Source organism: Macaca mulatta, chromosome 11, assembly GCF_049350105.2.
Source record: "Macaca mulatta isolate MMU2019108-1 chromosome 11, T2T-MMU8v2.0, whole genome shotgun sequence".
Classification (NCBI taxonomy): domain Eukaryota; kingdom Metazoa; phylum Chordata; class Mammalia; order Primates; family Cercopithecidae; genus Macaca; species Macaca mulatta.
The window spans coordinates 55,911,006-55,923,932 of NC_133416.1; the positions used below are offsets into that span (position 1 = coordinate 55,911,006).

General features: G+C 46.6%; 1 protein-coding gene across 2 annotated transcripts in view; it reads left to right on the top strand.

Annotated features, from left to right (window-relative positions):
- Window positions 1-12,916, top strand: part of SPMIP11 (sperm microtubule inner protein 11) — a 31,313-nt gene extending 18,397 nt beyond the window's left edge. For both annotated transcript variants that reach the window (XM_001098146.5, XM_077954054.1), the window contains 3 exons: window positions 5,386-5,508; window positions 11,826-11,970; window positions 12,731-12,916. In XM_001098146.5, the coding sequence (XP_001098146.3) occupies window positions 5,386-5,508; window positions 11,826-11,970; window positions 12,731-12,779 (317 nt within the window). In that variant the 3' untranslated portion in view covers window positions 12,780-12,916. The remainder of the gene's footprint in view (window positions 1-5,385; window positions 5,509-11,825; window positions 11,971-12,730) is intronic.
- Window positions 12,917-12,927: the final 11 nt, after the last annotated feature.

Below are 12,927 nucleotides of genomic sequence, written 5' to 3' on the forward strand. Positions count from 1 at the left end.
TAGTAGAGACAGAGTTTTGCCATGTTGGCCAGACTGGTCTCGAACTCCTGACCTCAAGTGATCCACCCGCCTCAGCCTCCCGAAGTGCTGGGATTAGAGGCATGAGCCACTGTCCCCGGCCCATTCTGGCTTTTCAAACAGGAGTATAAGTGGCACAGTTCAGCCAAGAATGAATTGGCCAGAGCCTCTGAGCCCCTCTGCCTTTCCAAATGGATAAACCTTCTGAAGTTAGAGAAATGTACCTTGGGGCACAATGTGATGGCTCATGTCTGTAATCTAAGCAATTTGTGAGGCCGAGGCGGGAAGATTATTTGAGCCCAGGAGTTCTAGACTAGCTTGGGCAACACAGTAAGACCCCTTCTTTACCAAAAAAAAAAAAAAAATTTCTTTTTAATTAGCCAGGCGTGGTGGCACATGCCTGTAGTCTCAACTACTCGGGAGGCTGAGGCAGGAGGATCACCTGAGCCCAGGAGTTCCAGGCTGTAGTGAGCTATGATTGTGTCACTGCACTCTAGCCTGGGCAACAGAGCGAGATCCTGTCTCAATAAAAACACAACTCCATCCCCTATCCACATGAAACTAGAAAGGGAAGGTACTCGTATTCATAGCTACACTCTAAGCTTAAGGAGTGGGCCCACCGCTAAGCTGGGTGAGTGTGTCTGTATCGCAGCAGACAGGCCACTTTTTCCACAAGGGTTTAGCCTTTCTGCACTGGTCTTCCCCACTGGGACTGATCTAATCCACTGGCAGTCACCCACCAAGTTCCAGGCCTCTGCTCCCCCATTCTGGCCATAGGAAATGATATTACACATTTTAGTAGAGCTGAGGGAGGCAGGGTTCTGCCTGTGGATCAAGGCAATGATACCATGTCACCCACCTAACTCAAGGCTGCTCCAGGTGAGCAGACACCCTTGACAGGACCCCCACTGAGCTGTACACAGGGGAGCCTATCAAAGGCTGGTTTGAACAGTCTATGTTTCCCCTTAGTCCTTTGTCTTTCCTGGGAAGCCTGATGATGTTACAATGGTGGTTAAGAACATGGGCTCTGGAGTCAAACTACTTGGGTTAAACTCATGTCCCTACCATATGCTAGTTATGTAACTTGGGAAAATTACTAAACTTTTCTGCCCTTGTTTCCTCTTTGGGAAATAATAATGGCACCTACATTATAGAGTTGTGCCAAGCACATTCACTAGCTATTTTTATTGTTATTATCTCTAGAAAATTCCGTGTACTCCACTTTACATCAGCAATCTGCAACCAGCGCTAAGTCCTGCTGTTGTCTCATGCCCCATCTACTTCTCATGTTCAGAATTCTGAACAAGTGCACCACTTCAAGGAAGATATTTTTGGACATAGAGCCAAAGGAACTGCTTCCATATGGAAAACATGCCTTGAGGATTGGTCTGCTTTCCTGGGCTCATGCTTCTGTCCACTTCCTCCCAAAGCACTGACAATTTATTTGTATCAGGGAAGATGATAAGTGCAAATTAGCCTTCCAAACACACTTCAGCCCATTTCAGTACATCTTAATGTTCCATCCACCTTTAAGAGACTAATGCCTAACATTTGATTTGACCTCCTAGACAGGAGTCATGAGTCATTTTTTCTGTTTGTTTTTTTTGTTTTGTTTTTTGTTTTTTGAGACATGGTCTTGCTCTGTCACCCAGGCTGGGGTGCAGTGGCACAATTATAGCCCACTGCACCCTCAACCTCCTGAACTTCAGCGATCTTCCCACCTCAGCCTCCTGAGTAGCTAGGACCACAGGCTCATCCCACCACACCTCAGTCTCCCAAAGTGCTGGGATTATAGGCATTAGCCACCATGCCTGGCTGCAAATACCCTAATCTAGAAGGTAGATTTCTGGGAGGCACAAAAGTAGACTCATTCTAAAAATTGTTCAATCTGAAAACATTGTGGCCAATCAGCCCCAATTGCAACAAACAGAGGCAATGGGCAAAGTAGTGAATAACTAAGATTGTGTGACCACCCCGAGTCACAGGGAAGCTTGTAATACTGAGAAATCTGCACCATTAATTTGGAGGGATGGAAGATCCACTTAAGTACTTTTATATCACCCTAGATGCCCTTCATAGTCTATTCAAAGCATTAAAGGTGGTTTTATGGCAACCCCCAATTTGTGGCCCAGTTCTAGAAGCTATTTAGGGTACTTCATATCTACTTACCAGCAAAGACCATGCAGAGCATGGCGTTAACTGGATGGATGAAGGACCTCTGTTGTATCACCCACCGACAGAATAATTGATTCATCTACCTTACCACATTGGAGTTTGGTTATAAAGAGCTCATTGCATCCCTCTACCCAGAACATGCCCTTTCCCAGTAGCTGTGGCATGATTCTTTCCAAGCCCTGCCCCCTTCACCCCAGGTACCTTCCAAACCTTGGCAGCTTGGGGAAGTTATGGATTACCAAGAATATCTCCCAGCTTGCCAAAAATGGATGCAAGGTATATGCCAATTGGTGCTTGATTCCAAAGGAAGGTATCCAGGTGAGTGATACTGTCCAGCACACCTCCAAGCACACACTGACCATTCATATGGGAAGCCGAGACCCTGCTGCTTGGACACGTTGAGATGATAGAGAACATCATCTGCCTGTACCCTTGGCAATCAGCCTGAGGCCTCAGGAACAGACAGAGTTCCTAACTGTCACCTGAGCTCAGACCAATAATTATTCTCAGTCTAGCTCCCACTGGCCACTAGGAATATGCTTGTTCTTTCTCCTCAGTCTATTTCTATTTGTCCAAGGACATCCTGCCACCCCTACCTTGCCCAAATTGAAATACCAAGCTCAATAATACTGCTTCCAGGAAATGGCCTCATTGCTATAACCTGTAATGAAGTACAAATCAGCCCTGTGGTGCAGTGCAGGCTTCCAGAACTCTATATGCTAACCAAGGCTTCAGTGCTGTTGCTTCTCCAAGTCCTCAACTGTACAGGGAGGGGATTCAAGCTGTTCCCCACTCTAGTGGTACCATTATTTCAGATAGCGAATGTTAAAGGAGATTTAATTGGAGGGCAAACGAGAGAGACGAGGGACAGAGATGATGAATGAGTGAGGCCGAGGCAGGAAGAAAAGAAAAAAGCAGGAGCTGGGGAGGAACTCCAGAAGGGGCATCGCCACCCTCCACCAGAGATTAGTCAGCAATTCTCGACAATTTCCAAAGAGAATGGTAAACTGATCCAGTCCCTGACAGGCATCCATAATCACAAAACATAAAAATTTGAGGAATGGGATGACTTCTGCTCCAGGAATACAGAATGGAGTCACTGAAAATGTCAGATGCAGAGGTGGATTTTTTTTTCTTTTCCTTTTTTTTGGAGATGGAGTTTCACTCTTGTCTCCCAGGCTGGAGTGTAGTGGCATCATCTTGGCTCACTGGAACCTCCACCTCCTGGATTCAAGCGATTGTCTTCCCTTAGCCACCGGGGTAGCTGGGACTACAGGCGTGCACCACTACTCCCAGCTAATTTTTGTATTTTTCATAGAGGCAGGGTTTCACCATGTTGCCCAGGCTGGTCTCAAACTCCTGATCTCAGGTGATCCACCCACTTTGGCCTCCCAAAGTGCTGGGATTACAGGCATGAGCCACTGTGCCCAGCCAAGAGCTGGATTTTACTCTGCATTTGAGACTGGCTGGAGGAGATAGGGAAAAGGGCCTAGCGCCTTTTTGGCTTGCGTGACAGAATGGTTGGAACAGCCAAGAGACAGAAATCTTGAAGCTACCCTAAACAGCTCTCCTTTTCTCACTCCCTCACCAAGTCTTGCTCTTCTGCATCTTAAATTTTTCTCAAACTCATCCTCCCTTGTTCAGGAGTCTGAGATGCAAGCCAAATCTAGCCTATTTAAGCAGAATATGAATGGATTTTTTAAAATTTTGGCTGGGTACAGTGGTTCACACCTGTAATCCCAGTACTTTGGGAGGTGGAGGCAGATGGATCATGAGGTCAGGAGTTCGAGACCAGCCTGGCCAATATGGTGAAATCCCGTCTCTACTAAAAATACAAAAATTAGCCAGGTGTGGTGGCACACGCCTGTAGTCCCAGTTACTTGGGAGGCTGAGGCAGGAGAATTGCTTGAACCCAGGAGGCAGAGGTTGCAGTGAGCCAAGATCGGGCCACTGCACTCCAGCCTGGGTGACAGAGTGAGACTCCGTCTAAAAGAAAGAAAAACTATATGTATGTGGAGCTGGATGCAGTGGCTCATATCTGTAGTCCCAGAACTTTGGGACGCTAAGGAGGGAAGATCGCTTGAGCCCAGGAGTTCAAGGCTTCAGTGAGCTACGATTACACCACTGTACTCCAGCCTGCACGGCAGAGGGAGACCCTCTTAAAATACATAAATAAATAAAAAGAGAAAGAAAATAAGAAAATATTGGGAAGCATATAAAAGCTGCAGTAGGAATGGAAAACTACACATGATGGACGGTAATCAGAAACAATGCTCAGAATCATGCCATAGACCTGATCTGGCACAGACACTACTGCATTCAATGCTGTAGTGGGCACTACTGGCACCAAGGATGCTGGGTCCTGAATACTGCTGCTGGAAACAGGATGCAGCTTCATTGCTGTCACCTCCTGTCACTAGCAGATAACTTTATATGGCCACTGCTTCCTTGCAACCTTTGATTCAAAATCTGAAGCAGATGTGTTTGATTGGCCTAGCCAAATTTCTTTGTCCATATCCTTGCTGAAAGAGAGGTTGAGTAAGGAAGAACTCATCTATTCAGCCTCTATTGTGAGATACAGGTTTTGCTTCATAGGGAGTGATTCCCAAACATAACGAAAGCTAGATAGCCACTACACTGCACTACCTTACCAGCCCCATCTCCTGTCCTTCTCCTCTTCACCCAGCACTCCAGGCTCCAAACCAAATAGCCCTCTGATGCCTCTCTAATGCTTCTAAACACTTGCCATTCTGCTGTCTGAAATGCTCTTCCTGATTCTACTGTAACCCACCTCCTTCTTTTCCTCCAAGACTTAGCTCAAACATAACTTCCGCTATTAGACCATTTGAAGTTCTGCAAATATGCCAATCCCAGGAAAGGAATGTCTACCCAGATAAGGGCCTTTTTCACTTGCACTAACCCTAAGTACGTGTCCAATATCCTGATTCCAGAAGTTGGCCGCTTAAAACCCAGGAGTCAGGCGGGAGCAAGAGAGTGGTAAGGGAGGTCTTGTGATCACTGCGTTCTCCCTCCCTCCCCTCTGTCACAGCCATGGTGATTGGATTCCTGAGAACTGGATGTGAATGGCTAGGAGAGATGCCTGCCATGCACCTGGTTAGCATGGAGACCAGGGAATCAGAGAATCAAACAGTCATTTGCCAAGTACTCAGAACAAGTCTACTCTCATTTCAGACCAGAAGGAATCAGAGCCTACTAGGCTTCCCCCCATTATCTCAAAAGATGGGAATTATTCCGTGCACCAGAATAGCCACACAAGATACCACGAAGCTGTCCGGAAGGTGTTGTTGAAGACATGTAAGTACCTTGGGGTGGGCATCATGCTAGGAGAAAAAAAGATATGTCTGAGTTCCTAAAGAATGGCTGGGATGAGGCCGGGTTTGATGGCTCATGTCGGTAATCCTAGCACTTTGGGAGGCCAAGGCGGGCAGATCACAAGGTCAGGAGTTCAAGACCAGCCTGGCCAACATAGTGAAACCCCATCTCTACTAAAAATACAAAAATTAGCCAGGCATGGTAGTGCATGCCTGCAGTCTCAGCTACTCAAGAGGCTGAGGCAGGAGAATCACTTGAAGCCAGGAGTTGGAGGTTGCAGTGAGCCGAGATCGTGCCACTGCACTCTAGCTTGGGCAACAGAGTGGTGAGACTTCGTCTCAAAAAAAAATAAAAATAAAAAAGAATGGCTAGGATGTGGTTGGGTATGGTTATCTGGCAGGAAGAAAAAAAAAAAAAAAAAAGAGCCAAGAGGAGAGAGACTGAGAGGAAGAGGGAGAAAGTAGACTTGGTGGGATAAGCATGATAAAATAAATTTTTTTTTTTTTTTTTTTTTTTTTTTGAGGCAGAGTCTTGCTCTGTCACCCAGGCTGGAGTGCAGTGGCGCCATCTCAGCTCACTGCAACCTCTGTCTCCCAGGTTCAAGTGATTCTCTTGCCTCAGCCTCCCGAGTAGCTGAGATTACAGGTGTCTGCCACCATACCCAGCTAATTTTTGTATTTTTAGTAGTGACGGGGTTTCACCATGTTGTCCAGGTTGGTCTCAAACGCCTGACCTCAGATGATCCACCCATTTGGGCTTCCCAAAGTGCCGGGATTACAGGCGTGAGCCACCATGCCCATCAATAAAATGAAATTTGAATTAGACTTAGAAGCAGAAGATCCAGCCGGGCGCGGTGGCTCAAGTCTGTAATCCCAGTACTTTGGGAGGCCGAGACGGGCGGATCACGAGGTCAGGAGATCAAGACCATCCTGGCTAACACGGTGAAACCCCGTCTCTACTAAAAAAATACAAAAAACTAGCCGGGCAAGATGGTGGGCGCCTGTAGTCCCAGCTACTCGGGAAGCAGAGGCAGGAGAACGGCGTAAACCCGGGAGGCGGAGCTTGCAGTGAGCTGAGATCCGGCCACTGCACTCCAGCCTGGGCAACAGAGGGAGACTCCATCTCAAAAAAAAAAAAAAAAAAAAAGAAGCAGAAGATCCATGTTTGAGTCCGAGTTCTGCCTCTTTTTTGATGTCTCACCTTTTCTTTTCTTGGAAACAGGATCTCATTCTGTCACCCAGGCTGGAGTGCAGTGGCACAATCATAGCTCACTGCAGCCTCGAACTCCTAGGCTCAAGTGATCTTCTTGCCTCAGCCTCCTGAGTAGCTGGGACTACAGGCATGCACCACCAAGCTTGGCTAATTTTTTAAAACCATTTTTGTAGAGAGGGAGTCATGCTATGTTGTCCAGGCTGGCATCAAACTCCCAGGCTCAAGTGATCCTCCTACCTTGGCCTCCCACAGTGCTGGGATTACAGGTGTGAGCCACCACACCCAGCCCATTTACCCTTTATTGACCTACTCCTTCATCGGTTTTGCTGCTGTTGTTGTTTTGAGGCAGATTCTCACTCTATCGTCTAGGCTGTAGTGCAGTGGTGCAATCTTGGCTCACTGCAAACTCCGCCTCCCTTGTTCAAGTTATTCTTGTGCCTTAGCCTCCCGAGTAGCTGGGACTACAGGAGTGCGCCACCACGCCTGGCTAATTTTTGCATTTTTAGTAGAGATGGGTTTTCACCATGTTGGCCAGGCTGGTCTCAAACTCCTGATCTCAGGTGATCCATCTCCCTCGGCCTCCCAAAGCACTGGGATTACAGGCGTGAGCCACCACTTCGGGCCCCTCATTGGTTTAAAGGCAGGATGTTGAGGAGAGAAAATGCCTGATCTATTGTTTTACTAATCTTTCAAAATTGTTGGGAGAAAAAAAGTAAAAATGAAACCATTGTATATTATCATGCATTATCCCTTTGAGGAATAGTAAGCACGAGCTTTGGCATTTTATTGAACCGGGTTTAAACTGCAAACGAATTCTGTGACTTTAGGCAAGTTCCTTTAACCACAATCTCTCTGAACCATCTGGAAATCGGAATAATACTTTTTAGCACTATTGTGAAGAGAGAACATGTACATTTTAAAAAGCATGTAGCCAGCCTGGGCAACATGGTGAAATCCCATCTATAAAACATACAGCCAGGCACGGTGGCTCATGCCTGTAATCCCAGCACTTTAGGAAGACGAAGCGGGCGGATCACTTGAGGTCAGAAGTTCGAGACCAGCCTGTCCAACGTGGCGAAACCCCGTCTCAACTAAAAATACAAAAAAAATGTTAGCTGGGCATAGTGGCAGGCACCTGTAATCCCAGATACTTGGTAGGCTGAGGCAGGAGAATCACTTGAACCCAAGAGGCAGAGGTTGCAGTGAGCCAAGATGGTGCCATTGCCCTCCAACCTGGATGACACAGTGAGACTCCGTCTCAAAAAAAAAAAAAAAATTCGCGGGGCGTGGTGGTGCTCGCCTGTAGTCCCAGCTATTCAGGAGGCTGAGGTGGGAGAATCACTTAAGCCTGGCAGGTCAAGGCTGCCATGAGTTGTGATAGCGCTACTGCACTCCAGCCTGGGTGACAGAGCAAGACCCTGTCTCAAAAAAAAAAAAACCAAAAACTAGAAAGCATGTAGGACATCAAAACATGATGTAGGCTGATAAAAAATAAAAATAAAAATAAACATCACATAGTGTATGATGCCATTTATATAAAATCTTTTTTTTTTTTTTTTTAAGACAGGGTCTCACTCTGTTGCCCAGGCTGAGTACAATGGGGCAATTATAGCTCACTACAGTCTCAAACTCCTGGGCTCAAGTGATCCTCCCACCTCAGCCTCCCGAGTAGCTGAGACTACAGGCGTGTGCCACTATGCCAGCTTTCTTCTTTTTCTTTTTTTTTTTTTAGACACAAGGTCTGGCTATTTTGCCCAGGCTGGTCTTGAACTCCCGGGCACTCCCAGGCACAGCAGTCCTCCCGCCTCAGCCCCACAAAGTGCTGGAATTATAGGTGTGAGCCACCACACCAGGCCTTACAACATTCTTATATGACATTCTTATATAACATTCTTATATAACACTCTTATAACATTCTTTTTTTTTTGAGACGGAATCTTGCTCTGTCACCCAGGCTGGAGTGCAATGGCACGATCTCAGGTCACTGCAACCTCTGCCCTCTTGGTTCAAGCGATTCTCCTGTCTCAGTATTCTGAGTAGCTGGAATTACAGGCACCCGCCACCAAGCCCGGGTAATTTTTGTATTTTTAGTAGAGACGGGGTTTCACAATATTGGTCAGGCTGGTCTTGAACTCCTGACCTCAGGTGATCCACTTGCCTTGGCCTCCCAAAGTGCTGGGATTACAGGCGTGAGCCACCGCATCTGGCTCTTATAACATTCTTAAAATGACAAGATTACAGAAATGAAGAAGAGATCACTGATTTCCAAAGCGGGACAGTGGGAGAGGGTGGTTATAAAATGCCAGCTCCAGGATGGGTGGTGATGGAACTATTCTGTATCAATGTATTCAATATATTAATATCATGTTGTGGTAGTGTACTATAGTTTTGTAAGCTGTAACCATTGTGGGGAAGAGTAAAGGGTACACATGATTTCCCTGTTTTTGTTTTTTTTTTTAAATAGAGACAGGGTCTTGCTATGTTGCCCAGGCTGATCTTGAACTCCTGGGCTCAAGTGATTCTCCCAAAGTGCTGGGATTACAGGCATGAGCCATTGCACCTGGTTTCCCCGTACTATTCGTTACAACTGTATGTGAACCTATAATTATAACAAAATTAAAGTTTAAAACCTAAAATACAGGGCCGGGCGCGGTGGCTCAAGCCTGTAATCCCAGCACTTTGGGAGGCCGAGTCGGGCGGATCACGAGGTCAGGAGATCGAGACCATCCTGGCTAACACGGTGAAACCTCGTCTCTATTAAGAAATACAAAAAACTAGCCGGGCGAGGTGGCAGGCGCCTGTAGTCCCAGCTACTCGGGAGGCTGAGGCAGGAGAATGGCGTGAACCTGGGAGGCGGAGCTTGCAGTGAGCTGAGATCCGGCCACTGCACTCCAGCCTGGGTGACAGAGCGAGACTCCGTCTCAAAAAAAAAAATAAAATAAAATAAAATAAAAATAAAAACCTAAAATACTTTCAGAAATCAAAACAGGCACATGTGGAAAGAGGGGTAATAAGTTATTTCTAACAGCAAAACTTTAATATTTTTCCATTTTAATTTTTTTGAGACAGAATCTTGCTCTGTTGCCCAGGCTGGAATGCAGTGGCACAATCACGGCTCACTGCAGCCTCAACAACCTCCCAGGCTCAAACGAACCTTCCCACCTCAGCCTCCTGAGTAGCTGGTTTTACAGGCGTGCACCATCCCACTGGACTAATTTTTGTATTTTTTGTAGAAATGGGGTTTCAACACGTTGCCTGGTCTGGTCTGGAAGTCCTGGGCTCGAGTGATCCATCTGCCTCTTAAAGTGCTGGGATGGCCAGGCGCGGTGGCTCACGGCGGTGGCTCACGCCTATAATCCCAGCACTTTGGGAGGCTGAGGGGGGCGGATCACGAGGTCAGGAGATGGAGACTATCCTGGCGAACACGGTGAAACCCTGTCTCTACTGAAAATACAAAAAAATTAGCCAGGTGTGGTAGCAGGCCCTGTAGTCCCAGCTACTCGGGAGGCCGAGGCAGGAGAATGGCGTTAACCCGGGAGGCGGCGGAGCTTGCAGTGAGCGGAGATCGCGCCACTGAGCTCCAGCCTGGGCGACAGAGCAAGACTCCGTCTCAAAAAAAATAAAAAAATAAAAAATAAATAAAGTGCTGGGATTACAGGTGAGCCACTGCACGTGGCCTCTAATAGCAAAACTTAATAGCTTACTATTAATTAATAGGAAAATAAGCCAAAAAATGTAACATCTACTCAATGAATTATTAGAGATTTAAAAAAATTATTATAAACACTGTATAGCAATCCAGAATATTAGGCTATAATTCTAAGTTTTAAAAATAAACAAATTTTATACTGGTAGAATTAGACTTATCCAAATAAATAGTAAAAGTACTTTTTTTTCTCTTTCTTTTTCTTTTTTTTTTTTGAGACAGAGTCTCGCTCTGTCACCCTGGCTGGAGTGCAGTGGCACGATCTCAGCTCACTGCAACCTCCGTACTCTCAGGTGTAAGCAATTCTCCTGCCTCAGCCTGCCAAGTAGCTGGGATTACAGGCACCCACCACGATGCCCTGCTAATTTTTGTATTTTTGGTAGAGATGGGGTTTCACCACGTTGGCCAGGCTGGTCTCAAACTCCTGACCTCAAGTGATCCACCTGCCACGGCCTCCAAAAGTGCTGGGATTACAGGCATGAGCCACCTCACCCAGCCAAAAGTACTTTTTTTTTTTTTTTTTTTTTTTTTTTTGAGACAGAGTTTTGCTCTTATTGCCCCAGTTGGAGTGCAATGGCGCGATCTTGGCTCACCGCAACCTCTGCCTCCTAGGTTCAAGTGATTCTCCTGCCTCAGCCTCCCGAGTAGCTGGGATTACAGGCATGTACCACCACGCACGACTAATTTTTTTTTTTTTTTAAGTAGAGACGGGGTTTCTCCATGTTGGTCAGGTTGGTCTCGAACTCCCGACCTCAGGTGATCTGCCTGCCTCGGCCTCCCAAAGTGCTCAGATTACAGGTGTGAGCCACCACGCCCAGCCCAAAGTACTTTTTCAGACAGCATCAGAGTCTGATATTATTACAAAAATTTAAGAATATTTAATACTACATCTAGAACATAATAGACACTAGATAAATGACATCTATTAACAGCATCTAAACATGAGGTAGTATTAGTTAGGTTTCAGAGAATTACTTGGAGTGAGCAAAGGAAGCCATTTTTTCCAAGAGGAGGGAAGAGAATGAGGATGATTAAGCCAAGAAAAAAGAAAAATAATAGATCAGTGGACCCCATCTTACACATTTCCCTCGTGGGTTGACCACCTGTTTTTCTACCATCTTAGCACTTGGGGAAAACTCTCTTGGAGATGGGCTTACTAGCAGCAGGAAGAAGCAAGACTGATTCATTTGACCATGAAGGATGTGAGATGCTGGAATCCGGAAGTGAAGCAGGGTGTGGTAACCACACTCTCAGGACCTCTCAGCACCTGGTCAGGCCGAGCAGTTGCTGGGCTGGGCTGGGCTATTGCTGCCCTGAGGCAGAAAAGTGAGCCGAGAACTTGAAGGAATTAGATAACCTGCCCTTCCCCTCACCCATTCAGTTCCCAATCAGGTCTTCAGAATCCCCTTGACTGATGCTCAGAACTTCAGCTTCTGGCAGTCCCATGATCCAGGAGTGCGTCCAGAGGAAACCATGCCATGGATCCGGAGCCCACGCCACTGTCTCATAAAAAGCGCAATGACCAGGTTAGGCTGGGAGGGGCATAAGGGTGGGGAGGTCAAAGACAGTACTCCTTCCCTTTACTTCGGTCTTAGAGACTATTTCATCTCTGGTCAGTTAGGGAATTAGGAGAGATTTGAGTCTTACCAGAGAAAACTGGCCCCAGAATTTGGGCCATGATGGCATTAAAAGGAGTTAAAGATTTGTCTGTGTCTTTGTGTTCCTCTTTGTGGGTGTGACTTCTGAGCTGGTGCAAAACAAGTGTCCATAGTATTCCTGTGGCAGTCCAATGCTGCTTTCATCGCTACCTCTCCACCTCTCAAATCACCATCCATTGGCAGTAGCCCCACTTTTTCATCACTACCCCTACTCATTCTGCCCTGAGGCGGTTTGGGGAGCTATTTATTTATTTATTTATTTATTTATTTATTTATTTACTGATAGAGACGGAGTCTAGCTCTCACCCAGGCTGGAGTGCAGTGGCGCGATCTCAGCTCACTGCATCCTCTGCCGCCCAGGTTCAAGCAATTCTCCTGAATCAGCTCCTGAGTAGCTGGGATTATAGGCACCCACCACCGCGACCGGCTAATTTTTGTATTTTTAGTAGAGACGAGGTTTCACCATCTCGGCCAGGCTGGTCTTGAACTCCTAACCTTGTGATCCACCTGCCAGGGCCTCCCAAAGTGGTGTGAGCCACTGCACCCAGCCTCTTAGGAGCTATTTTTAAGGATCTCCTGCTTTCCAGCCTGGCCTGGCTGAATCTCTCTCTGAATCTCTTCTTTCCAGGTTCATGGATCACTCTATTCTCAATGACAGAACCTTCAGTCTGTATTAAGAAGATATGGCTGCAGAAAGACAAGAGGAATTGTGGCAAGAGTGCAAAGGGGGGGAAAGAAGGAGGTTTCCCAGTTCCGATGGCTAACTAATGGGAGGAGGATATGGAGAAAGCAGAGTAAACAGATTGGACTAAAAGTTGCTTGTGT